Source organism: Vanellus vanellus (assembly GCF_965231255.1).
Source record: "Vanellus vanellus genome assembly, chromosome: 1".
NCBI lineage: Eukaryota > Metazoa > Chordata > Aves > Charadriiformes > Charadriidae > Vanellus > Vanellus vanellus.
In genome coordinates, this window is record NC_138905.1 from 16,330,673 (window position 1) to 16,357,417 (window position 26,745).

The following is a 26,745-nucleotide window of genomic DNA, read 5'->3' on the forward strand; positions in this document are numbered from 1 at the left end:
GCTCGCTCCCTCTCTCTCAGCCGTGTCCCCCTCGGCCGGGCAAGGCCCCGCTCCCCGCCCCTTCGAGAGCGGCTCGCCGACATCAGGCTCAGCTGGGCGCCGGCTCCGAGGAGGTTGCGAAGGCCGGGCTGCCGTGGAGGGGTCCGGGGCGGCTCAGGCCTTTCCGGCTGTGCAGGGGGGGGGAGGGAAACGGGACCTGCGGGCAGCGCTGAGGGGCGGGAGCCGGCGCGGCGCGGGGCGGCGGGAGGTAGCCGCCGGCCTGCGACAGACGCGGGGCTGCGGTCTCCTCTCGGGGGGCGGACAGCGGGGAGGGTCCCGGGTCCCCACCTCCCTTCCCCCGGCGGACGGGCTCTGCCCCGGGGGCTGGTTCGGGAGGGGAAGTCGGCAAGGGAGGGACATCGCTGCTGCGGGGAAGTTACTTAGAAATATTTCCCTTCGAAACTCCGCGGCCCAACGCGAGGCAGCCCGGGCCCGGCGGGGGATGACTGCGCTGGGGTGTCGCGGGCCCGCCTGAGCCGCGCCTTCCTCCGCAGGCCCGCCGGGACGATGACTTTCCAGTGGACGGCGGTTGCCACCTTTCTGTACGGTGAAATAGGAGTGATCCTTGTGCTCTGCCTGCCGTTTATTTCTCCGCTGAGGTAGGACTTAAGTCTGCTGGGCAGCCCCAGCTCGGCCTTCTCACCGGTTTGGGTTTATTTTACGTTTTTCTTGTTATGCACCGAGTACTGCTGCATCTTAAACTAGCAGCGAACTAAGCTGAAAGAATATTATTCGGGACTTAAGCGTCAGGAGTTTCAAGAATCATAAGCCTCTTTTAAGGAGCTTTATGTTTGCTTTACACACACTGCTGATTCATGCGAGCAGCAGTCGGGGTTCTCAGGACGAGCCCCAATTGCTTTGCTTCAGGTGGGACGTCATCTCCCGGTCTTCTCTCGGGGGTTTTTGGGGAGTAGCCGGCATACAGGAGGGCATCTGGCTTCCCCTGCTGCGTGCTCAGTTTGAAACGAGAGGACGGTGCGGCCTTTTCAGGAGTTGTTTGTCAAGTTTGTGAAGAGCAGCTTTACATCGATTTGGTGCACACTTGGCATTGTGGGCGCTGAACAGATAGGAGACATCTAATACTCAGCGCTAACTGCATACAGCGCGTGTAAGGGCTGTAAGAAATTTGTGATCATTTGTTTAAAAAAGGTGCAGACTTCAGCCTGATGCAGAAGGTTTAGGACTACTGAAATAAAGGCCTCTCTAAACTTACATATAGATTAACAAAATAATAATACTTCTGGAACATAACACAAACATGAAGAAAAAATAATTTATTCCTGTAAAATAAATACTCTTAGTAAGGGAAAGAAACAAAATGTGTTAATTACTCTTATTGTATGCAGAGGCCTGGCTTACAGTGTTATCCTAAGATTGTTTCCTGTAAGGCTCTTCAGATTTGATAATGTTATTTTTGTTTCTTTATAGGAAGTAAAGAAAGCTAGCTTTTCTACGAGAGGATGTCTCAGTCTTGTGTAAAAACTGTTACGTGTTTTTTTTTTTTCTGCATCTTTAGATATTTAGGATGAAGAATGCAGCTTTTACTTTAATAAGGAACAAAACCTAAACCAAAAAACGCTGCTGTGTGGAGAGTCTGAATTTAACTACTTAAACCTGTGGGAGAGTGTTGAAAACGGTTGGGACCTTCACAGCCAATATTAATGATTAGTCATGTCTTCTCAACTTCAGAAGTTGAAACTGTTCTAAAATAAATTTAACTTCTGATTTTTACAAGCTGGCTTGTGAAGAGTCCAGCATTTCAACATAGATTATTGAGATTTTGCATTTTCTGTTGTTTTCTAATCAAAAGTGCAAATGTATGTAAGAAGGGAGAATTATTATGGGAGTTGTAATCATCAGATTATTAACGGCTTATGTGAGGAAACTAGCTGCAAGAATTTCTGCAGGCTGATGACACATGCGTGGCACATGGGAGCATTGAAATAGGTTTCACTTACGACATTAATAGGGCTTGAATCCAGTCTTTGTGGCTGAAAAGCAAATTCATAACCTGCAGTAGTAACAAAATTTATTCAAACATTTAACACAGTGCTTTTCATTGTATGCAAAGGATGGATTTTTTGCCCTTAGTTTGTAGCATTCAGCTATTTCTTTGAACAGTGGTTTCTGGAAGTGAAATAGCTTTATCCTTTTTGTGACATGTTCGGTTATCATGTTAACAAAACTGTCACAGGAATCTTGTGGGGTTAAAGATTAGATTTAGCTGCTGTGACAGTACTGGAGGGCAGCAGTTCTGCCTCGCGCATCTTGGTGGCCTGGGAGCTGGTTCTGTCAGAGAGGTAAGCTTGCGCGATTAAAGACAGACGTGAAACTGCTGTTCTTTAAAGTTTTGATGTACTTACTTGTCAGTCTTCAAACAGATCTTTTGTGTCTCCACATTTTTTGGGTAATGAACTCCTTTTCAAATCTGCTAACAAGCTCTTGAGGTCCCAGGGAATAAGTAAATTGACAATATAAAAATGGAAGTATGCAAAAAAGACAGATCTGGACTGCCAAGTACGATATATCTATAGTGGTGGTCAGTATTACAATTTGGATCATATCTATGTGACTTCTGTCACCAAAAGGAAATGCAGCATTAATAAATGGGAATGTTGATACTTGTTGAGGGAGAACAAGCATGCAAATATAACGTAGGAAGACTTTGCAGTAAGAGATCTTATTTTTAACCTGAATATAACTTGGCAGTATAGTTGGTCTAAGGTCATACCTCAAAGAATCAGTTAAGTGGATATCAGTATGAAACTTGGAGAATCACGTGTTTAAAGAGTTAGCAAGTTGGCTTCATTTGAGTTTGGTTTAATTAAAATAAGCTTTTTGGTTGATACAGGCTATGGTTATCTGCTATAAAGAACTCAAATTATACTAAAAGATTTAAATGAGGTTTGTGCACATACAGTGCTAAAATATTTTAATTCTTGCTGGTGCAGAACCAGAAGGAGCCATTGGAGATGATGCTACAGTCTACTTTAAATTAGGTTCATAGTAGTTTGGAAACTACGTTGTTGAAGGACAAGTCAGTTTCTGGAAAATGTAAATACTCTTCACAAAAGTTGGAAATTGTACCTGTTATAATCAGACAGTGATTAGTATACCTGTGTTACATCCCTAATGGCATAACTAGGTATTACTTCATTTTTGCAGTAGCACTGGTCCTAACCTGCAGGAAAGGACAGGTAACTGCGCTGTTGTTGTCTTGTGGATTTCAGTTCATTTGAGCATATCAGATGTTCATTTGTACTGCAAGTACAATTGCAGTTCTTGCAGAGCCCTCCATGCAGTAATATCAAATAGGCAATTGATTGTTTAAAAAAAAAAGAATAAATTATAGTCTTCACCACCATTGGGCCTCTGAAGTTGCTTCCTTAGCCAACAAATGTATGCTATTGAAAGAGGTTTAAACACTTGACAAAATATAAGCATGAGATTTGTCCTTTTATTGTCATTTGCAAGTTAGAATGTAATAACAATCCTTGTACTTTATGCAGATTCATCAGTGTAAAAGATAAGCCTTCTGAAGACGGAGCACAGAGACAATCTTAATTTGTGGAGGGTTTTTATTTTATTTGGCAACAAGGAGTATAAGTGGGTAGAAATAGAAATGATGGAATGGGTGTTACATATTAAAGGAGAAGCTGCTGCTCGAGCATTCACACAGCGTTGAAAGAGTTGCACACACACCACCCAAATCCACTGCTCGGACCAGCGTCCCTTTGCAGCAGGCGACTCCAGTGAGCCGATAGGTGCCCCTTTCAACTCCTCACACACACACATACACTTACTCTCGGGCACACTTCTTCCTTCTTTAGGCTTGACTGTAGGTTTCCCACAGCAGAGTCTGGGGCGTCAGATTTTATAAAAATAAATAATTTAATTGAAAGGTACAGCAACAGGGTCAGCCCAGGCTGGGTGCCTCCAGAGAGGAACGTTAAACAAAGAAATCCCTGGGCAATTATTCCCTTGTGATCTGTACACTGGTTCTTCATGTGCTGTTTACGCATCTTTTAGTCCAATGGTGATTTTTGGTCTGGGGTCTTCTAACACCTTATTGAATTCTTTTTCTGTGTCCAGGCAGGCAGGCTGTTGACTGCTGTTATCTTGTTGATTTGCAGTCTCTGCTGACAGTTGTAGCCTCCTTATCTTCTGGTTTATGCTTCTTGTGCACTTGTGCTCGCTGGCAGAATGTGGGGAACTGAAAAGTCCCAGACTTAGGGAAAAACACTACCAAAACATCAGTGTGTTATTGACATTTTCCTCATACTGAAAGATCAAACACAGCACTGTACCAGCTACTAGGAAAATTACTAAGAAAATTAACTCTATTATGGCCTAAAGGTTTTAGCAAATCTAGCTACTCGTGCCAAGTAAAGCTACTCAACCAGCATAAATCACACCCTGTTATAACATTAAGTAATTTATTCTAATTAAAACTTCCTTATTTAAGATAAACAACTAATATCTCTCAACATAGTCTTTACCCCATCCCTGAGTTTATTGTAGTCAGGACCGAACACAGAGTAATGATAGCCAAAGTAAAAGCTAAAATAAGACTTCTGCTATCATACAAGAAATTTTCAAGTAGAACTAACTGTCTTTCCCTGTATTGACAAGAAACAAAAAAGAGACAAGCAAGTTGGATCATTGGAAAAGTTACATATATCTAAATTATACTGCAATTAAAGCAGTTGGTTAGAGACCTTACATAAGTCTCATATCAATAACAAGGCTCTCTTCTGTGGGGTTATTATGCTCTTCTTGTAGTGTTTAATTATTTTTGAATAACATAATGCTATTTTACAGATGGCAGAAGATTTTTATGATTCCTCTATGGAGCAAAATGGCAGTTTTTTGGAACAAGATGTTCCTTACAATAATAGTTTTACTGATCGTCTTGTTTCTTGGTAAGTGTTAAATAATTTCTTAACAAATGGGGGGAAAACCACGGTATGTGAAGTTCGTGGCGGTAGATTAATTGAGAGGATTCAAGCCTAATGTAAATCAGCTAATTTGTTTAAAAGTTCTGCAATAGAATGGAAGAGGAGAGGGCTTATACTGCATCCGTGTTGGGAATCCAAATACAATAGTAATATAGTAGTGAATGAGGAGGAAAAACGGATCTCGGTCTAGGCTGTTGCTTGGTTTCACTTTCTCACACAAGTAAATGAATTTGAAATGTTTGATACCAGAATTTGGCTGAGCTGCTCAATATGCAGTAGGTGGCACTCTTTCTCTTGGTTACTGTTGAAATAGAAGACCAGAAGAATATGTCAAAGCACTGGGCTATTTGAGTACTTTTGCTCAGCGCAGATACATAACAGCTGTTGGCTACATTTGGTATGAGTAGATTCTAAAGTCTATCAAGTAGGAATAAAGCTTTTGTGAAACTGGAGCTTGAATGACGACCGTATTGCCTGACTGAGTTAATTTAATGTCTGTCCTGACTGCTTTGTGTGGTAAGCATCTCCAGTATTTCAGTGATGGAAACCGTTCTCCTGTGTTTCAGTGAGAGAAGTAGTTCTCTTCCATGGATCAGAGAGAAGTATTTCCAGCACCTTACAATGAATATGCTATTTAATTGCGAACTACTTTAAATACAAAGAAAAAATGCTTGGTTTTATTGTTTGCTGAGAGAAAGATACAGATGCACTGCCTGTATAACAAGTCAGACTAGACTGTGATACTATATTCTTGCTACTAAAAAAAGTACTGGAAATGCATATAAAGATTATTTTTTTATTATTATAAAGATAAGGCTCCAGGGAGATCTTATTGCGGCCTTCCAGTAGTTAAAGGGGGCCTACAGGAGAGCTGGGGAAGGACTTTTTACTAGGGCATGTAGTGATAGGATGAGGGGGAATGGCTTTAAACTGGAAGAGGGCAGGTTCGGATTGAACATTAGGAAGAAGTTTTTCACTTTGAGGGTGGTAAGGCACTGGCACAGGTTGCCCAGAGAGGCTGTTGAGGCCCCATCCCTGGAGGTGTTCAAGGCCAGGCTGGACGTGGCCTTGGGCAACTTGGTCCAGTGAGAGGTGTCCCTGCCTATGGCAGGGGGGTTGGAACTCGATGATCGTCAAGGTCCTTTCCAACCTAAACCATTCTATGATTATTTTAGATGGTCTTTAGTATTATCCTTAGAAGTAGATTCTTCAGTAAATGGCTTAAGATTGAGAACTATTGGATTTTATTTACTCTTCTTGAACTCCTGTCAAAAACTCGGAGCAAAGTTTGCTTTTGAGTTGGTTATCATCATTGATTTTGCAGAAAGATAGATTTGGGCTAAAGTAACGCAGTCGTGAGATTCTTGCCCCATAGCGTAACATGATAGGTTGCTACAGGACTAGAATCTCTCCATAGCACAGGGATATGGACTTTTGTTTGGTCTTAGTCTTCCTTGCTTTGTTTGAAGTTTCACTTCAAATATTTTCTTTTTTTCTCTCTAAATAACTTATGATGTTACTGTCACATGCTTTTCTTCAGAGTTGATTTTTTTTCTGCTTAGAGAAATGCAGCAGCAATTTAATAACACATGGCCAAAATATTCTGCAAGAACTGATGATGTGTCATGAAATGTGTATTTTTGTTGATGTGCAGGAGATTTTAGGTACTCTATTGACCTTAAATATCTGTGATGACCTTAAGTTTACAGATTGTAAGATGAACTCTTAACTGGGTTAGCTTTTGTTTTTATATAGACATAAGTCCTAATTAATTATTTTGTCCTTTGAAAAGTGTTGGCAGTGTATTGGCCCTTCTGCAGCACTATCAGGAGTATACAATGGATGAAAGGAAGCTGAAAGGTGGATGAAAGGCAGATGAAAGCAAGCTGAGGTGTAGCTTACCCGCTCTGTTTATATTCAACACTGTGTTACTACAGTATTCCTGTTTTGATGGGTGTTATAGAAATAATTTTTCCCTCTCTGTGTCCTGGTTAGAGGTAAAACAGAACCAATTTTGTTCAGTAAATTAGCTTCTTAGCTGGGCCTCTTCTAACAACTGAAATTAACTGCATATTGTGCAGACAGCGTTCACTCTCTCAGAGTGATAAGGCCAGTTGTTTATAGCTGATGCCCAGGCATGGTATGCAGAGAGGCTCCTGCTTATACTTATTGCTATAACCCCCAAGGCCAACCAAATTTGCTATTTGCCACGTTGGAGGGTCGGAAGCGGAAAAGCATAGTGGGGTCCCACCTGCAGGGAGGAGCGGACAGGACAGGTGACCCAAAACTGACCAACAGGGTATTCCATCCCATATGCCTCATGCTCAGTATAAAAGCTGAGGGATCAAAGGGTCATGGGCTCTTCCTTCAATGGCCGACGTCTGAGGAGGACTCTGTTCATCTGCCTGTGATCCCGATCCTGAATCCAGATCCGGAATCCAGTTCCCGTCCATCACTGAGTCCAGCCTGGGACTGCCCCAGTGCCGGTGACATGCTTGTCATCTCGGGAGCTTGATACGGTTTTGTATATATTTTTCATTATTTCTTTTTATTTTATTATTAATATTTCATTAAAGTAGTTTAGTTCCTTCTAAACTCATAAGTCTTTTTTTCCTCCTCTGCCTCTCTCTTTGAAGAGGGGTAGAGGAGAGCATCTGTCGGTCCCGTCTGGGGTCCCTCGGGTCCCCAGTGATGGATTTGGCCTAAACCACGACACTCTGATTCAAGCATAAAGTAGATGTGTCTGTCATTACTAATATACATACTTATCTAACAAATTCCATGTGAAGTGAATACTGCAGAAGGCATCTCTTCTTTTTGCCTTCTCTTTCTGTTTTCTCACTGTTTGTCCAGTGGCTGGATTTTAATTCAGTGGCCAGTAGTGACATTTTGACACTGTCTGTAGGGTCTCTGGTACTTGTAGAATGTGTTGCTTTAGCCTGGTCACTGGTGGCTGTGTGCAAGGGTTGGAAAGGACTGTTCAAGCATGTTTTGGGCAATGGTTTAGCGTATCTGTGGAAATATGTTATATTACTTCAGTGATTTATCAAGACCTATGTGTAAAATGTATGGATAACATAAGTGATGTCAGTATTTGTCCTATACCTGTTTACTGAGCAGAAAGTCCAAATACATATTTCTAGTACTATGTCTGGTTTATCATATATGCATACCCACAGATGTGAATATTTTTGTTTGCAGATGCTATTAGAGAAGTTAGGAAGTACTCAGCTGTTCATGTGAATGAAAAAGCTGCAAATGTCAATACCAATGCCTTTGATCATATTCAGATGAAACTCTTCCGATCGCAAAGAAACCTCTATATCTCAGGTTTTTCCTTATTTCTTTGGCTGTAAGTATAATGTTTTTCTAATTTCTACATAGTGTGTTTCTTACAGGAACATCACACAAAGTAATGCAACTATAAAAAAATCAGAAGGCCAATTTCAAGAGGTTAAAAAATTAAATGTGAGCAGATTGGCTATGTGGCAAATAAGCTGAGCAAAAATAATATCTTACAAATGTTTGAAGATTGGAAAGATATGTCAGCAACACATGGAAAGAAACGTTTTGAATGTTTGAGAAAACATGTCTTTTGCAGAAGCTGTTTCATCAGGGAATTCTCATTTCCTTCCTTAAACTTATGCCCTAAGTTTTGTTTGTTTTGAACACGGATGACTGGAATGAACAAACCAAAGTACTGTTAAAATAACCTTAATATGTTGCAAAAAGATATTATTGCATCCTGATGTGTTAAGAAGCAAAGCTTGAGTCTGACTTGAACCACTTCATCTAAAGCTTGAAGTTAGGAACTGTAGGATAATGTTCTGGCTTCTGAGGAAGTATTTCAGATCAAGCACTTTGTGGAAACTGGCCTACTATGATACTATGATCTGAAGTGTGGTATCCCTTTCAGGATGTTTAAATACAGATAATACACAGGGTAATGGAAAGGACAGTTCTGTACTGCCCAGCAGTAGCAGCTGAGACTACCTGTGAATCTTCACAGTAGTCACAGCCACCTGCAGATCTTCTCAGTTGGGCAAGGAGTGCATGAACTAATTGGACACAGGTAACGTGAATGAATGGAAGCAGACCTGTTGGTCAGACAGTTTCCTATTTGTACATTTTTATGGTGACACTGGGCAAAGAATGCTGGCCCTCTTCTGAATTCCTTCAGTGAGCTAATTGACATTGCCTAGATACACAAGAGGAACACAGAACAAGGAAATGCCTGTAATCACAGAGCCTTCTGACAAACTTCTTCCCCTTGGAGTGATGTATGGCCATTTTATCTGATCATTGAGGAGCAGTGTACATAAATGTCAAGGATAAATTAGGACAAAACTTGAGCAGGTAAACTTTGGGAAAGAACAAAAGTGGCTATGGCCTTGCACAATAGTGATAGGAATGCGTCGTGTTCTTTGTCTTTCTTCAGAAAGGTTAAGTAAATATGCACAAATATGTTTGTGATCTCTGCTCCAGGAGAGGAATAGGATTGTGTCCTACACTAGAGTTAGAAGCTGGTCTCCCAGGATCCTACTTCCACTCGGCTTTCAAGGAAGAAAACTTGTCAGGTGGCCCTAATAGATTTTATTGTGAATAAAAGCTCTGTTCTTGAAGACTTTGCTTAATGCCTCTTTTTGACCTACTGGGCTTTCACCAACATCTAAAAGAAATAAATACTCCTACAGTAGTGGCTAGATCAAAGGACTTTTCTTAGTAGAGCTGTTGTGCTTATCCATTAAACAAGGCATAATGTCTGTCAGGGAACGTGGAAAAAAGTGTTCATTGGGTTGCTGTATCCTCCACTGCTACTACCATCATCCAACCAAGTTAAGACCACATGTTGGTCTTAACTGCAAAAAGGCAAGCATTGCACCTGTCTTCAAGGAGATCAAAAAGCAGGATGTAGGGAACTAGAGACTAATCAGCCTCACCTCAGTCCCTGGAGAGGCTGTGGAGCAAATCTTACTCAAAGCCATTTCCAGGGACATGAAGGATATGATGACTTGGAACAGCCAGCACAGAGGGGAGATCATGTCTGATCATTCCTGTTGTCCTCTGCAATGAGAGGACTGGCTGTGTGGATAAAGGGCAGAGCAGTGGATGTTGTGTTCCTTTAGCATGGCATTTGACTTAGTTGCTTGTGGTATCCTGATAGCCTAACTGCGGAGGGATATGGGCTGGAGAAGTGGAGAAAGAAGTGGGTGGAAAATTCCCTGGACCTTTGGGCTCAAAGGATGATAGTAACACAAATTCCAACTAGTGCCCCTGAGGGATTGGTGCTGGGCTCAATACTGTAATGTCCTTGTTAACAGCTTGGATGGTGGGATTGAATTTGCTCTCAGCAAGTTTGCAGACAGTACCACATCAGAGTGGTTGATATATTGGCAGGCAGGGCTTCTATTCAGAGAGAGCTAGACAGGTTGCAGAAATGTGCTGCCAGAAATCTCATGAAGTTCAATAAAGGCAAATGCAAAGTCCATCATATTATAGGATAACCACGTCCAGTATCCAGGCTGGACACTGACTGACTGGCTGACTGGGTGGAAAGCTATTTTGCAGAAAAGGACCTGGGGATGCTGGTAGGCAGCCAATCATGTATTGAGCTGTAATAGCAAGGGTGTCGTCAGCAGGTCAAGAGAAGTGGTTATTCCCCTCTGTCTGGCACACGTGGTACTGCAACTGCAGGACCGTGTCCCGTTTTGACTCCCCAAAATGTTGGAGTACTGCAGCAGGGTATTGAGAAGGTTTGGGGCTGAAACACATGACATACGAGGAGAGGATAAGGGAGCTTGATTTCAGCTAGAAAAAGAGGCATTGAAGGGGAGATTCTGTTGCTTTCTACAGCTATGTAGTGGTGGGATGTAGACAAGATGGAGCCAGCTCTTCTCAGTGATCTACACAGAAATGACAAGAGGCAACAGGCCAGGAACCTGGGAAATTCTGACTTGTGGTAAAAAGTACTTTTTCTACTATCAAGAGCAGTGAAACACCAGAAAAAGGACTCTGAAAGACAGTGGAATCTCCATCATTTGAGATGGTGTGAACTCAGCTGGACAAGCCTCTGAGAAATCTGCTCAACCCATCCCTGCTTTAAGAAGGAGCTTGGACAGGATGATCTCTGGAAGCCCCTTTCCACCTACATGATTCTCCGATTCTGTGATTCTGTTTTAGTAATGATGTTTTACTGACTCCTGACTGCTGCATCTATAAATTAATAAGCAATAGTAAAACATGCCAGCCCTTGGAAAATTAGTGACATGAGGACCTTAAGTTCTTTGAAACCAAAAAAAAAGTAAGAAAGTGAGCTTTCAATGAAAAAGTAGGAGGGAGGGCTTATCTTGAAAACCAAAAGGTCTATTAATACACTTTCAGTTATGAAAAAGCCAATTACTTGGGTTTTCAAATTTCTTTTGAAGAGCAGCTGCATAGTTATATTACAGGAATTAATTTAGTTCAGTGTTGCTTTGGCCTTTCCTTGATTCAGCAATATGATGCTTTGAAAGGCTCCAAGATGAATAGTGAAAGTAACAATGCAAAGACACAATCGCTAGGTCAAATCAAGGGAGGTATTTGCAAAGCTGAGTGCTGACATTCATGCGTGTTTGGATTTATACAGTGTTGACAGGGTACTTTGAATATTAATCTGCTCACATTGCTAATTTTAGTCTTGTGAGGCCTTCTATAAAGTTGTGTTGAGTTGGGGTTTTTTTGGATTGTACTCATTACCATAACATGTTGCTTGGGTCTTGTATTCAGAGTTCCATCCTATTTAAAACACTAAGTCATGTAAGAGTATTTCAGCCTTGAAGCAAGCAAATCTCTGACCCCTTAATGGCTGTGGGTTTTTGGGAGGAGGGAACTTCTGCATAAGGTAAAAATAAATTTTTTGATGGGTGAAAATCTTTGCCATCTCTTATTTTACTGTCATCAGTGAGCCTGGATGTTTCCCTTCAGGTTCTTAAACAATCCTCTTGTGGTTTTGTTTTCACATGTAATGCAGAGAGAGAGAAAAGGGGTTGTTTTGTTTGGTGTTTGTTTGTTATTTGATTTTGGTTTTATTTTGGGTTTTTTTTTTTGTTTTGTTTTTAATTTGTACTGTGAATTACTGTGCTGTTTACTGTGTTTCTTCACCAGTGTATTGAGACGTACTGTTACCCTTCTTACTCAGTTGGCAAAAGGGATGACATCTCATGCAGCTCTGGAAACACAAGTAAATGATGCTACTGAAGCAGCCAGAAAATACATGGCCGAGAATGAAAGGCTGCAGGAGGTATCTTTGAACTTTTTTAGTTATTTTCTTATACATCAAGTAGTTAGTACAAAATACTCTGGGGATGATTTGCTACTGAATAATGTTCGTTCATTTTTTTTTTCTTCTGGTGGAAAAAGGAGGAACAATGTTCTTATGATATGTAATTCAGAATACTGCATACAAATTTCGGTAGCACTTTATTAATAAAGGAAGCTAAGTAATCCAAATAAATGAAGTTCTGTCTTTTCTGTAGAAATTTCATCATAGTAGTAATATATTCTTAAAATATCTCTTTGAATTTAATCATAGCAGAGTAGAGGGAGACACTAATTTTGTTCTTTTTATCCTAAATAGTTGTCTGTTTAGGTTAGGGCTATAGCAGTTCAGTATGGAAAAGCTTACAATATAGTTGTTCTTGTGCTGACTGTTTCTTCTAAATAGGATTTGCTCCAGTTCTGAAATGTCTTTTCTAACTTGTAAAATTGGTCTTTTGTATTTATTGACAGATAGAGCTCAGAGGGTTGTGGTTAGTGGTGCAGAGTCTGGTTGGAGGTCAGTAATGAGTGGTGTCCCTCAGGGGTCAGTACTAGGTCCAGTCCTGTTCAAGATATTAATCAATGACCTGGATGAAGGGATAGAGTGTACCATCAGCAAGTTTGCTGATGACACAAAACTGGGAGGAGTGGCTGACACAACAGAAGGCTGTGCTGTCTTACAGTGTGACCTGGACAAGCTGGAGAGTTGGGCAGAGAGAAACCTTATGAAATTCAACAAGGGCAAATGTAGGGTACTGCACCTGGGGAGGAATAACCCCATGCATCAGTACAGGTTGGGGGCTGACCTCCTGGAGAGCAGCTCTGTGGAAAGGGACCTGGGAGTCCTGGTGGACAAGAGGATGACCATGAGCCAGCAGCGTGCCCTGGTGGCCAAGAAGGCGAATGGCATCCTGGGGTGCATCAAGAAGAGTGTGGCCAGCAGGTCGAGGGAGGTCATCCTCCCCCTCTACTCTGCCCTGGTGAGGCCGCATCTGGAGTACTGCGTCCAGTTCTGGGCTCCCCAGTTCAAGAAAGACAGGGATCTACTGGAGAGGGTCCAACAAAGGGCTACAAAGATGATTAGGGGATTAGAACATCTCTCCTATGAGGAGAGGCTGAGGGACTTGGGTCTTTTTAGTCTAGAGAAAAGAAGATTGAGGGGGGATCTTATTAATGCTTGTAAATACTTAAAGGGAGAGTGCCAGGGGGGTGGGAACAGTCTTTTTTCAGTGGTGCCCAGTGATAGGACAGGAGGTGATGGGCACAAACTTGAACATAGGAAGTTCCATCTTAACATGAGGAGGAACTTCTTTACTTTGAGGGTGGCAGACCACTGGAACAGGCTGCCCAGAGAGGTGGAGTGTGGAGTCTCCCACACTGGAGGTATTCAAAACCCACCTGGACGCCATCCTGTGCAACTTGCTGTAGGTGACTCTGCTCTGGTGGGGGGGTTGGACTAGATGATCTCCAGAGTTCCCTTCCAACCCTGACCATTCTGTGATTCTGTGATTGTATTTTGTATTCTTGCATCTGTTTCTATGGCAAGTCAGCCAATTTCCTAATACCTTCCTTTCTCAGTGAGGCACTGCCATAGTATTAATGAGGATATTGCCAAAAATTTATTTCTTAAAAGCACCACCAGTGAACCAAAGATATGTTATTTTTATGAGAAGAATGGAGAAAATTAAGCTATCTTTTGGCTGTTGTGGTTGAATATACAGTTGTATGCAGGAAGGGATACACTATCAGCAAACGTAATAAAGGTAAATGTGTGAAGTATTTTCTCATAATTGATTAGTTTGACTTCTGTTGGACTGAACTGTTGGAAGAGATTGAACCATAAGCTAGAGTGCAGACATCCAGGGTATGAAGGCTTTTACATCATTCTTCAGTCTGGCACATTGTCAAAACAAAATTCACTGCAGGTGTGTACAGGTTTCCTTCCAGTTTGTCTGGAGTGGTGTCTATGGTTACCAGCACTGTAATTTTTTTTTCTGTAATAAATCTTCAGACAAAGAGAACAGACTCTGGACAAACAGTACTAGCAGGGATGCAAAAAAATCCAGTTGTTTGAAAGGTGTTGTAAAACAAGGATCACTAGAGTGTGTGTTAGGTATTTCTCAAGTATGAAATGATTCCAAAATTTTCAGGTTTGGTATTTTGTCAAAATGATCCAGACTCCCTCCTTCCACCATGGAATTTGTCTCATTACTGCTTATTGGTACATTTTTTAATTATTTTTTTTTTCTCTCTGTTCTGTTGGGATTTCGCCAAAGGTCCTCTTTTTGTTCTGCTTTCACATTCTCTTAGCAACGCGTTCTCTTAGCTGCTTGTAACTGATAGCCAGAAACTGGAAAATGTATTCCCGTCTGTTTCTATTTCTGTGTTTGATTGCATGGTTTGCAAAAACAGTGGTAGCCACAAGTACAGCCAGCACACTGTGGTTGGATTTCCATTGTGCTGGAGATGCAAAGTGTTCAGAATTGGTTTAACTTTTATAGAGGTACTATGACTTAGGTTCCTCTGTGGCTTGGCCCTTGTGTTTGTGTTCATTTACAAGCGTGCTTCATTGCACCGTATGAGACAGGCAAGAGCAATTGCATGTAGGGCACTGGCTGCAAGTATAAATGCTGTAAGTTTACTCTAGCATGCTAGGTCTGCACTGCCTCCTGTTCAGAGGTTCCATAGAGCACAGGACTTAAGATAAAAGTTTACAGAAATAGCTATTTGTGAGGGGAGCTCAAAGTAAAGGAGGCAATCTGTGACCAATTTAATGACAAATTGGCTATGGTTTAGTTACCAGCAGTCAAAAGCAATCTCTGCTCTTTGGTTAAATTGCTTCTGGAAAATTTTCTTCAGCTCTTTTTGTTGGATTGTTTACCAGTCTTTATAACCAATTCTTTTCGTTCTTCCTAAAGTAATCTTTCCCCTCTGCTCCAGCCTGTGCCCATTAAGCTCTGATATCACCAGTTCACGTATCACCTGTTCATCTCAGTTGTTCTATTTTTCTTCCTCCCATTAAGAGTTTACGACTTCTTTTGCCATTTTTGTAATAGAGATGATGCTTGGTTTGATATAGAGGCTATATGAGCAAAGGGTCTAATTAGGGGGTCTAATCCTTAACATATGATACTTTAAGTGATCATTAGCAATTGCCTTAATGATAAGAGCGTGCATTAATAGTGCCAACATTTTCAGAGTTCAGGGAGTAGAGTGCTCTTGTGTCTACAGGACTCTTCCTGAATTCTTTCCTAGTTTTTTCTTGAATTTCAGTGAAAATCTAATCTGGGTATTGAGGTATTCTGAAGATTGAAGAAGTATCTGCAAACCTACAGGGAGAGATTTGTGATGTATTACACGATTTAAATTGGAATAAATTATTAGAACAGGTTGCACATCTTTCTCTCTCCCCTCTCTCTCCCCTCTCTCTCCCCTCTCTCTCCCCTCTCTCTCCCCTCTCTCTCCCCTCAAATGAGTATCTGCCTGTGTTATGTTGGCACTTGATAAAACCTGTCACTTTGCAAGGCTGCAATTTGCTGGTTGTTTGTCATTAATGTCAGACTAATGAAAACAAAATTAATTGTAGCAACTGTGGTTTTTAATAGGCCTTGAGTGAAAAAGAAGGCAGTAAAAAGAAAGAGTCAGCAGAAGCAACTGATGAAAAGTTGAAGAAAGAAATTGAACATTTGAAAGCAGAGCTACAGAAGACATCAGATGGTAAGTACTGGTTAGGACTTCTTTGCAATTAAGAAAAAGATGGTTTCAACACTGGATGTCAAAAATCTATTCTAGGTATAGCATTAACTACATTAGTTTATGGGACACTTGGCTTGGGGTTTCTTTGCATTTGACTAGGAACTGGAAAAACATGCTATTGCCACCCCCATATTTTAGTAAATGTTTTCATTATGAAAATATGCACGGTGTAATTTGACCACCTTAGTTAACTTGTAATTATTAACAAATTGAACTGATATCTTTAAGTGGGGTTGACTTCTCTTCTTCATCAATGACATGACCAGGATTTGGAATCAATTGCAGGTTGCTTATAGGCATCAGGTTTATCTTTCATGTCATACATATTGGCCAGTCTTCCTGTATAAAATGGGGAAGTATGTGGTTGAGATTTTTTTTCTATAAAAGTAGGGTTTTGGTCAGGTAGCAGGCAAGTCCTTGACTAGTATTCTAAATTTATATATCTCCTGCAGCAGAGGTGTTAGCTTTTTTTTTTTTTTTTGTGTGTGTGTCTACAAGAAAACATGCCTTGCAATTTGTAACACAATACTTTTGTTAGCAGCTTCTGTGTTTAAGGTTTAGGCTGTCAAAACTGCTTTCATGGCAACCCAAATTGAGGTAGAAGCAGATTTTACCTGTTTGGTTCTGTCTTACTGGGATCTGTCAATGTGCATGATGCTTAGGAACACCTGCTTATCTGAAATTAGTGTTTTTAAGATAACACTGCCTTTGACCTTGTAAGCATTAATCAGATGTTGAGACTAACAAAATACAGATTTTCATGGTATCAGATACCATGTTGTCATCAAAACATAGCCCTGCTTTCATATTGCATGTCACTGCTACAAAGCTGTGTAAATAACAACAAATATTTCATTACTCATTTTTCATTGTCCACTGGGAAGATGAACAAGAACTGTAGAACAGCTGTTTTCAGCTGGGCTTGAAGCAATAAGAATCTTTAGACTGTCTCATTAGTTCACATTCTCAGGCAGGTTTGGTTGTGAGTTTTCCCTCTCCTGCTGTTTTCTTAAAGAAAGGGGGAGGGAAACTGCCTTTGAAGTGACAGGATCAATGAATGCATATGTTTTATTTAAACTAACTGGTGGTATGTAACACTAATATAATGTAAGCTTTTCAGCGAGGAATGCTAGAGAAAGCTAAGGAATAAATAGATTTACCACATGCTGCTTCAGCTGCATTCTCTCTGTGGGCTCTTGTCCATCCAAAAGATGTTTAAATTAAGGCATGCTTGAGTCTTTTGTTATGGGGAAAGTGGGGGAGAGGGTCTATTTAAGAAATGAATGGGAAAATATTTACAGCCCTTCCCCTGATGCTATCCCCCTCATTGCCAAAACAGAAAACCCTATGGTTACATTAATTACCATCATCAACTAGATGGTGTTAAGGTATGTCTATCTTATTTTTTTTAAAGTTTTCTTGTATGTGATTTTGAGCAAACTGATAGCCAGAAAGCTTAAAATACTTGATAATAGCCACATCTGTAGACACAGATTTCTGTGGAGTCTCTAGATTAAATGTGAATCGATTTTACTGTTTTCTTTTGAAATTTCTGCACCTGAGCAGGTGAATGTTGAGTTTCATGCTCACTAAGTGTGACCAATGCATTACACAGTATCAAAGTTGAGACTGAAAAGCTTGTTTTACCTCTTTTTAACAATTTGTTTCATGCCACTGAGTTCACATGACTAGAGCAACCTTTCCTTTGTGTTCACAAATACCAATCCATGAAATTTTGGGTGTATTTTGTTGGGGGGGGAAAGGAGTGAAGGGCGGGGGGTGGGGGATGTCATTTAATAATGAAATAAGGCAAAATTAGTATAAAAAGGATAACTTTACTGGTTTGGTTTTTTTGAGGTTTTCTGTTTGTTTGGTTTTGGCCATAGTATCAGTAAAAGTAATAAATTTGGAAATTGTTGGGATTTTTTTTTTCCTGCTTGGATGAAAAAACAGGTATAGTCTTTTACACAGAGCAGTTTCAAATATCCATTGCTGTGGTCTGGTACATTTGTTAAGCTACTTATGCATGGTGATAGGGTGGTATACTACTTTATAGTAGGCCATGTGTTGAAAGGTGGGTTACCTGAATACAGTGACACCCAGGAGGAGTCCTAATGTAAATCTGCTTCCCGTTTAAATAAATAACAAACTGCATTATTTATTATTTATTTATTATAAGATTAATGCTGTGACTTCAGGAGAGATCCAAATTTTCTGTAAGGTTTTGATCCAGTATTTACAACTTCTGTCAGAGAAAATACTGTGTCTTCTCTTTCTGAAATCCTGACTGAAATTATAGTGTAGACAGTGATTATTGCAGACTTTCAGGAAACACATCTCTAATTCTTTAGCTTTCTACCTTTTACAGGAAACACAATCTACTTTTGGGTTGGTTTTTTTTTTGTCCACTTAACTGTAAGTGAAATCCTATTGCCACCTATTGTGCTCAGGGCAGGTGGGGAGGAAGAATGAAAATAAAAGATAAAGAGTCTGAGTAGTAAAATTACTACAATCTGAGGAAGGGTTGGAAATGAGTGACAAAGACTTCAGCCGAATTGCTTTTCTTTTCAGACTTGACTTTCCTATCCCCCTTGATGCCCTTTTTTGCTTTATTGTGGGAGTGAAAGAAAGGGGACTAGTTCTTCACTACTTTATTGCAGACCTGCATACTGGGGGTTTTATAGGCACCCAGCAGTGGGGCTAGCACTTTCAGAGCCTAAATCCATTTTTAGCATACCTGGACATGTAATAGCATGTGTTTAGAAACCTTCCGGGATGGTATTTTATTAATACACTTGCATATTAGGAAAAATATCTCAGTGATATCTAGAAATAAATGTACATATTCCTAGGAGCACCCAGTGAGGATGTGAGAATGTTTCTGCTGCTACACATTAGACATATCTGAATCAACATTTTGTTTAAAATAATTAAGGCTCTCAGTATGGCTGCTCGTCTCAGACCTATAGGAATTTTCTGGGGAAAGAAGAGATGCTATGATACTGTTTCATTTTAATAGTTTTGAACATTATCCAAAAAGCTACAACAAAACAAACTATCTGCAACTGGATGTGAGGTGGGAGTGTGAGAGAAGTTTCATAAAGCAGCTCTCCTTACAGCGGTCCTTGGGTTGGGGGAAGGAATGGGACTTTTTGGTGCATTAACTTTCTTTTCTCGCTCTCAGATCCCACACTGTGGAAATGCTGATGTGTGAGATGTCTTTGTTATTTTGGGACCCTTTGGGCCAGAGGGAGACTTCTGCAATGCTGTACTATTTTGCCTTCTATCTCCGGTCTTTTTTTTTTGTGACACTGTCCTAGTGTATGGTAAAAGCTACAGCTTCGTTTACAAAATAGAAATTTATACACAACAACTAGTATTGATCCAGTCTTGCAGCAGAACACACTGGTGGCAGACTCCTGTCCAGCTCATTGACCCCTCACTCTTCTAACAATATTGCATGGCAAATGACATGCACCTGAAGAAAGCTTCTACCTGTGTCTGATGTAGCACAACAGGCATTGCAGTCCCTAGCACCTGTGTGCAGTTATTGAGCTGTGACCTTATTGCATCTTTGAGCTGAGTCTGTAGTGCCACACTGAGACAAAATCCATAGACCGTTTCTTTGTCTCTGCCATTAGGATTTCACTTTGTGAAGTGCGTACTGACTCACCAAAATCATTTAGGTGCTTTTGAACTTCAACTTTTTCTGAAAATACTCTCTATTTGTATATTGTTGTCATAGGCATGTGGTGGGGCAGGAGGAAATTCTGATGAAATTTCCATGCATCCTTTAATGAGGTTTGTTTTGTGTACAGAACGTGTCACAAGAGTGCTTTGTTTCATGGTTGCATAGTGCTGTAGGAAACAGGAGTATGAGAGCAAGAATTCATGTGGAAGGCTGGTTTTGAAACAGCTTTTAATTGTTGACTGTTCTAGAAAGTATGCATGTACACATGTACAATGCTCACTTAAATGCTGAGATTATTAGGTGTTAGAAAGATATAAACAAGACAGACATTGGGAATACACTTCAAAGACCTGTTGCTGCCAGTGAGAGTTCAGCTCGGTCTTTGTGTTGCCAGGCAGGCTAGTGCCATGCATGAAAACTATATTTATGTTGACCTCCACTGAAAAGCTCCAGTTTCCCCCAAACCACCAAACTATCACCGTTCTTTTGCAAGCTGGGAATAGGAGATACAAGTTATCTCATGTTATTTAGACAATGGCAGAGGGAGGTTTAGAAACAAAGTCCATCTTACTTAACCTTAATTTTTAACTGTGACATCATAACCTTAGTGGGAGCTGTTGCACACTGTCACATGCCACAAGAGTTGATATTCATATTTGTTCATTTGAGGGGATGATGCTGCATTCAGCAGGCATGGTTTTGTTATACAAGGCCATTTATGCCATCTAAAGGTGCTGTAACATCCCTTTTGTAACAAAATTTCATTTGAGGTTGCAAAAGCTACTTGGAGCAAATTTGTGTGTAATTTTTTGGCCCTGCCTTTTCTTTTTAAACTTTATCCGACCATTACATCTTAAGGAGAGAATTCAGAATTACTATGGAATTACTTGACTGGAGTTGTGTTCCCAGCTTTGCAGCGTATTTGTTGGCAAATCTCGCATCCCGTCAGTGCCCAAATTCTTAAATGTGAATAGCTCTTTCTCAACTTGAAGAGTCTTAAAAGAGAGGGATCTTTCGTAGTCTTAAACTAGTCCAAATCATTTGGGGGTTAGACTTGTATTGTGAGCAATGCTAATTTAAGTTCCAGATCGTTTCCTTAGTAGCAAGCACTGTAAGTCAAGTGATTTAGTCAGACCAGGACTAGTAGTTGTGCAGGGAAATGTCCAAAGAATCATTGCTTGCTTTTGTTGCTGTTGGCTTTTGTTTTACTGTTTGGTTCCCCACCCTCGTTGAAATGAGATGATCACAGAAAAGCTACAGCAACTGGGCTGTGGTAACCTCTTCAGAGCAATTTTATGCCTCATCCTGCTTTAACTTTAGAGGAATCTGAAGTAAACTGTCTATCCTGGAACAGGATACAGAGAATGTGGTAAAGGGAAGAACAAGTTCTCTACTTCTTCCAGACTGCACGTTACATTAGTTCATGGACCTCCACTCACATTAAGTGTAAAGGGATAAAGTTTTCTGTAATTGTCTTCTGTTGATATACTGCCCTAAGAATATTGTTAATTTTTTCTTTGAAGGGAAGGGGGAAGGAATGAAAAAGAATGGCCCACCTCTCACAGTACTAAGGCTGGATTCCAGTTTTGGGACTTACTGACTATTCCTCTCATTAGTTGCGTTAACATAGAAGCAGCATTCTCACCTCCTGCCTGCTCATGCATTTACTTGGTAGGAACAATCAGCTATTGGGTTTTGCTTGCTGCCAGTTCAGCTGTTTTGTCTCCCGTGAGGCAAAGTAACAGGCCAGACAGAAGCCAGAAATAAAAACTGACACTATTGTGCATACAAAGGATTTTCTGTTTTCTGCTGGATCAGTGTTCATATAATGCGATCCATATGACAAACAATATGCCTGTACAATCAACTTGGCTGCACTGCAGTGTTCATGCAATGGCAAAGTAGTTGAGCAGTGATGTACAGTCTCTGTTGCTTGACAAGAAGACATCCAGAGAAATTGGCGTGCTGAGTAATTCACATTGTCAAAGATGTGATGCTCCTTTTTATTGTGTGGCCCCAACAGGAATGAGTCTGGGTTTGGTTTGGTTTTTTTCGTCCATAGCCAACACAGGTGGAAAGGACAATCTGTTCTTTGCTGCTTCTTCTTCTAGGGTTAGGCGAGGTATTCCTGTCATACATCTGTTTTGGTCAAAACATTGAAACAATGCAGTGGTTTGTTTGCTTTCTTGGTTTGCAGATACTTTCAGATATTTTGTTCATGTTTTAAAGATGCAGCAGCTTTTAGTTGCAGTGCTGCTGCTTGTAAACAGCTAAATAGTATTAGATCAATACCATTGAGTTACAAGTTCTTCAGAAATGAGATACTGTTATTTTTTACTATAAGTAATTGTACAAGAATGTTTAAACAAAAGCAAAATTTTGCTTTCTAATTAGCAGATTCTTGAAGAGACAGCTGTCTGCAACTTAGAATTCAGAAGCTTATCAAATTGTCACAAGTTTATTAGCATGATTTCCAAGTTTTATTGTTGAATATTTTGAACAGTAGCAAGATCAGAAACAGTAGCAAGATCAATCAGAAAGATTGCAGAAAATGCAATGGGAATTGACTTGTCAGATGTGTGGAAATCATGGTTATTCTAAATATCAAAACCTTTAGAAAATGTTTTCTGTATTGGTGCTGTCAAGAATGTGTTAAAGGATGAAGGATATCTGTGTAAGAGTATGGAAATGAAAGAAAGGATGTAAAGAGATGGGATGAATTTCTGACCATACTGGAATCAACAGACATAAGTGTAATTAACTTCAGTAGACCAGCATTTCAGGCTAGGTGAAAGTCCTATTACTGGGAAAACCACTTGCAGACTTTTAAAATGAGAATGGTTTTGAATCTGTACATTCAAATTAATTTATAAAAATAGCAGAAATGCTGGGGGAGGGAGTCTTCCTTTTTGCATTTAGGAGAGTGGTCAAATCTCTCATGTCCTGATGTTTCAGGAACTAGCTCCCAAAGTGAAACTTGGTTCAGACCAGAGTGCTTGTAGCTAGGTGCTTAACAAAAAAAAAATATATATAGCTCCTCATTTCTTTCACAGAAGTGCTGCAATGCTTGAGTGTCTTGGCAGTCTCTGGGAAAGAACAGTCTGCCTCAGGGAGCTCACAGTCAAAGGATAGATCCACACTTTTGGAACAAGGAAAACTGAGAATGTTTCTTTTTTTATTTGTACTATCGAGATTGGTGATTTTTTTTTTTTTAATATGGCTATGTGAGGCAGCTTTATAGGTCGTTAGTAACATTTCTCTGTTTTAGCATGAATAAATCAAGTTTTAGGGTATGCTTGTGCTGTTACAGCAGAGAAATATAAAGATACCAAGATACCTATAGCAGAGGAATATAAAAATGTCTAAATGACCTTACTTGAATGCTTACATAACAGCTTAGGAGTAATGGCTTTATGAAACTTTATGCTGATTTGCCCTGTGTTGTAAATTAGCCCCTATGGAGCTCTGAGCTGTTTTGTACTGCAGCATAGACATGCTCTCAGTTTCTTGCTGTTGAGATTGTGAATAGAGTAATAATTACATTTTTTTCATGTTAAAAACCTCTTCACAGTTGTCTATCCTACCACCACCATTTCTGCCTTCTCATCCTTAAAGTGATGCTTCTAATGAATTAACTCATGCATGGTAAAATATATAACAGGCTGCTCCTATAATACTGTATTATCTCTCTTTTTTTTTTTTTTTCCCTCCACATTTTATAGATGGCCTCAGTTGCTTTGCTAAAATCTTGCCCAGTGTTTGAGTTCCATCTTTGTTTTAAGAGGGATGACAGTTTTGGTTTTGGGGTTGAAACGTTTTGGGTTTTTAAAACTGTTGTCTGCGATGCGACAGAACAATGTAGCCATCACTAACTTGTCACTTCTGTCAACAGTTTATTGGTCTTGCCCTTACCTTTCATACAGCCCCGTCCTGTTCCTTGTGCTGCTGTTACTGAAAACAAATCATCCCTTTTCTCCTCCCTGTCCTGCACATCTCTTCCTGTGTTCATCTGTAATGCTCTGTTTTAAATTTAAGCTCTTTTAGAGGAAGGACTGTCTACTACAGTGGAACCCTAATATCTACCTAGGGCCCTAAGGAACTGCAGGAAAACAAATAATGATTAAAACACTGATTCTGATATTTTACAGCTCTCAAGAAGGCAAATAATGAAGTGACTGTGGTTAAAAAGCAGTCTGAAGGCCTTAAAAGAGAATATGATCATCTGATGAAAGAATATGAACGGCTTCAGGTAGGTGGTTGTGGATTGCTATATGAGCACGATGTTCTGAAATTGTACCAGCAAAATTCTGCTTGTTGGGTATTTATTATGCAAGAGAATTTACTAAAATCTTTAATATAGCATAAAGTTACAATGGGCAGCACTCCTTAAACTTCATCAAAATAGTAGAATTTTGTTTTTTAAGGACTAGACAGCAAAGCTATTAGCATTTTCTTCTATACACTTCAGGTGACAAAACTCAGGTCATCGTTAGACTTGATTTTGCTGTCACTTGGGAAATAAGATTCAGGTAGTTTTGCATGTGATGATCAAACTGAAATCTTATAAGAAAATGATAGGAGTAGTGTGTGTGGTATACATAATTTATAAGAGTAATTTTATTTTGTTTTCTCTTTAAACATGATTTTGCAATACTGGATTATAAATGTTGCAATACTGTTGAGAAGCAAGAACAAAAAAAAAAAAAAAAAAACACAAAACACCAAACCCAAAACACCACACCCAACAAACAGCCTAGGCTAAAACCAGGCTACTCTAAAAATTCAAACTGAAGTACAAAATAAAATAAAATTTTAAAAAATATAGCAAGCAAAAGCTGAATTAGCAGTTTGGGTTTGCATATGCACATGGGTACAATACCTAGTACAGTAATTATTTCTGGTGGAACTGGGAGCACTGCTTGTTCTTCAAGTTGTCTGACAGGTGTTTGCATGTTCCATGCCTAATGCCTGCCACAGAATTCAACCAAAATTCAATAAAAATGAAAGCTTGTTTACAAGTAATGGTCTTGGGAGAAAATAAATCATGGAATTGTAGAATTCTCTAGTTTGGAAGAGACCTTTAAGATCATCAAGTCCAACTATCAGCCTAACACTGCCAAAACCACCACTAAACCATGTCTCTAAGCACCACGTCTACCCACCTTTTAAATACCTCCAGGGATGGCAACCATTTCCCTGGGCAGCCTGTTCCAATGCTTAAGAACCCTTTCTGTAAATAACTTTTTCTAATCCATCCTAAACCTACCCTGGCGCAACTTGAGGGCATTTCCTCTTGTGATTGATGTTAAAGTTATAGTGACCTGCTTTTCAAGAAGAGCTGGCTGTTGGTCCTGTGTTAATAAAATAAAATTTTAAAAAAAAGGAAATTTGACCTGGTTATAATCTTTTTCCTGCAGTCTGTGAAACTGCTTACTGATTCCCAGCCTCGCCCTATACTCTTTTAGTGATTGCTCAACTGATCTCTGAATTAAGACCACCATGCACGTTCTATCTTTGTTGTGCTTCCCTGTGTAATGAGCCGTAGTAGTCCTGCTGCATTTCTGACAGTCTTGTGGTCTAGAACACACATCCCTACAGTTTTTTGTGTTTACCTCTGAATGGAAAGAACAGAAGGTACTGAGCACACAGTAGATGCAGCTCCTAAGGATAAATCAATTGATAGCAGAAAATACTTCTGCAGCATTTGCTTCACAGTTCAGCTGTAACATGAATGGGGAGCAGAAGTAGGCTGCATTGCTGTTACTGTACTAGGATTAGAAGTGCACATGTTATGTGGGGTAGTATTGATGGGACTACAACTTTGAAGGGCATATAGTGAATAAACCAGGTATGACTGCAAGGGGGCAAAATGTGCCATCCGGAGGCAACAGTTTCTGATCTTGCCAAACAAAAAATTATTTTCAATCTGTCTCTTTTCAGGCCAGTTTAAATGAAGCAGAAGACAAGAAAGACCTGTAGATGCATCTAAGATGTATGGCATTGGTACAGTTGCTTCAATGTGAAAAGCCTTATGCTGTTCAGGATCCTGATGCACATCTGAAACAAAACTTGATTTTTCTGAAAAGCACATGCACTGCAGGTCACTGTTCAGATTCCTTTAATATATCTTGGTTGCCAAAATAGTCTGTATTGCAAATGAAATGTTAAGTGGCTTACTTGATTTACCATGGAGTTTGTCACTGGTCTTGTCAGGAGAAACTTGAAAATCTTTCAATTCCATCTGGAGCAACTTGACTGTTCTCCGAGCTTTTGCCTTCCAGAATGGTAACAGATTATGCACCATTTGCTTGTAGCATTTGAGCAACATTGTGTATCATGCTATATCATAAAAACACAGTTACCTAAACCTCCTGTGTAATACCTGTTTGGAGTCTTCAAAAATTTGGTTACCAGTGGATTGAAGAAGGCTGAAAGCTTTTCATCAGCCATTCCACTTCAGTGGAAAATTGAATGACAATCAATCTAAGGAAAATAAAGAAACTGCATTTCTAAATCCATCTCACTAGCTTGCGACCTTCACTTAGCCACATGGATGAGTGTATTTTAACAAACAATATTTTGCATGCCTCTGGTTTATTTTTCTTTAATATATCGGGTTATTTCAGTTTTCATAACCAAAGTTTGGGGTTGGTTGGTACTAACATTCTGTATTTTTACAGTTTACATCTGTTTACTCTGTATGTGCCACCTAACTTCTTTTGCCTTGCTAAGTAAAAATTCTTTTTAAATGTAGATAGTTGGGTTTGTTTTGTTTTGTTTTCATGGATACGATACCTCGAATAAATGTGCACTGTTTTGCATAAGCCCTTTTTGGCATTCAGAAAGTTGTTTCGAGTTTCTTTTTTGTTAGTTGATGCCAGTTTATATTTGCAAGTTGGATATGTTTGTTATATTAAAGGGATTGTTTAAGTTCACAAGTTTCTGGGTTTATTCATGTAAATCTCTCCCAGTATACTATCTCATCATAGTTAAGAACAAAATACA

General features: G+C 39.9%; 1 protein-coding gene across 3 annotated transcripts; it reads left to right on the plus strand.

The window, feature by feature from the left end:
- On the plus strand, positions 1–26,493 carry BCAP29 (B cell receptor associated protein 29). Of its 3 annotated transcripts, XM_082498814.1 has the most exons (8): positions 1–113; positions 534–638; positions 4,861–4,961; positions 8,199–8,349; positions 12,141–12,276; positions 15,899–16,010; positions 23,889–23,989; positions 25,681–26,493. In XM_082498814.1, exons 2-8 carry the CDS (start codon positions 547–549, stop codon positions 25,717–25,719), a joined length of 732 nt encoding a protein of 243 aa, XP_082354940.1. In that variant the 5' UTR covers positions 1–113; positions 534–546; the 3' UTR covers positions 25,720–26,493. The 3 variants fall into 3 exon arrangements, with proteins under 3 accessions (XP_082354940.1, XP_082354942.1, XP_082354941.1); XM_082498816.1 differs by lacking the exon at positions 25,681–26,493 and having other exon boundaries at positions 23,897–23,916; XM_082498815.1 differs by lacking the exon at positions 1–113 and having other exon boundaries at positions 186–638.
- Positions 26,494–26,745: the final 252 nt, after the last annotated feature.

Bases quoted from the DNA above. Each gene is read 5' to 3' on its own strand.
- BCAP29 (XM_082498814.1), top strand. From the start codon at position 547: ATGACTTTCCAGTGGACGGCGGTTGCCACCTTTCTGTACGGTGAAATA. The intron at 16,011-23,888 runs GTAAGTACTGGT...GATATTTTACAG, and splicing joins GCTACAGAAGACATCAGATG to CTCTCAAGAAGGCAAATAAT. The intron at 23,990-25,680 runs GTAGGTGGTTGT...GTCTCTTTTCAG, and splicing joins AAGAATATGAACGGCTTCAG to GCCAGTTTAAATGAAGCAGA.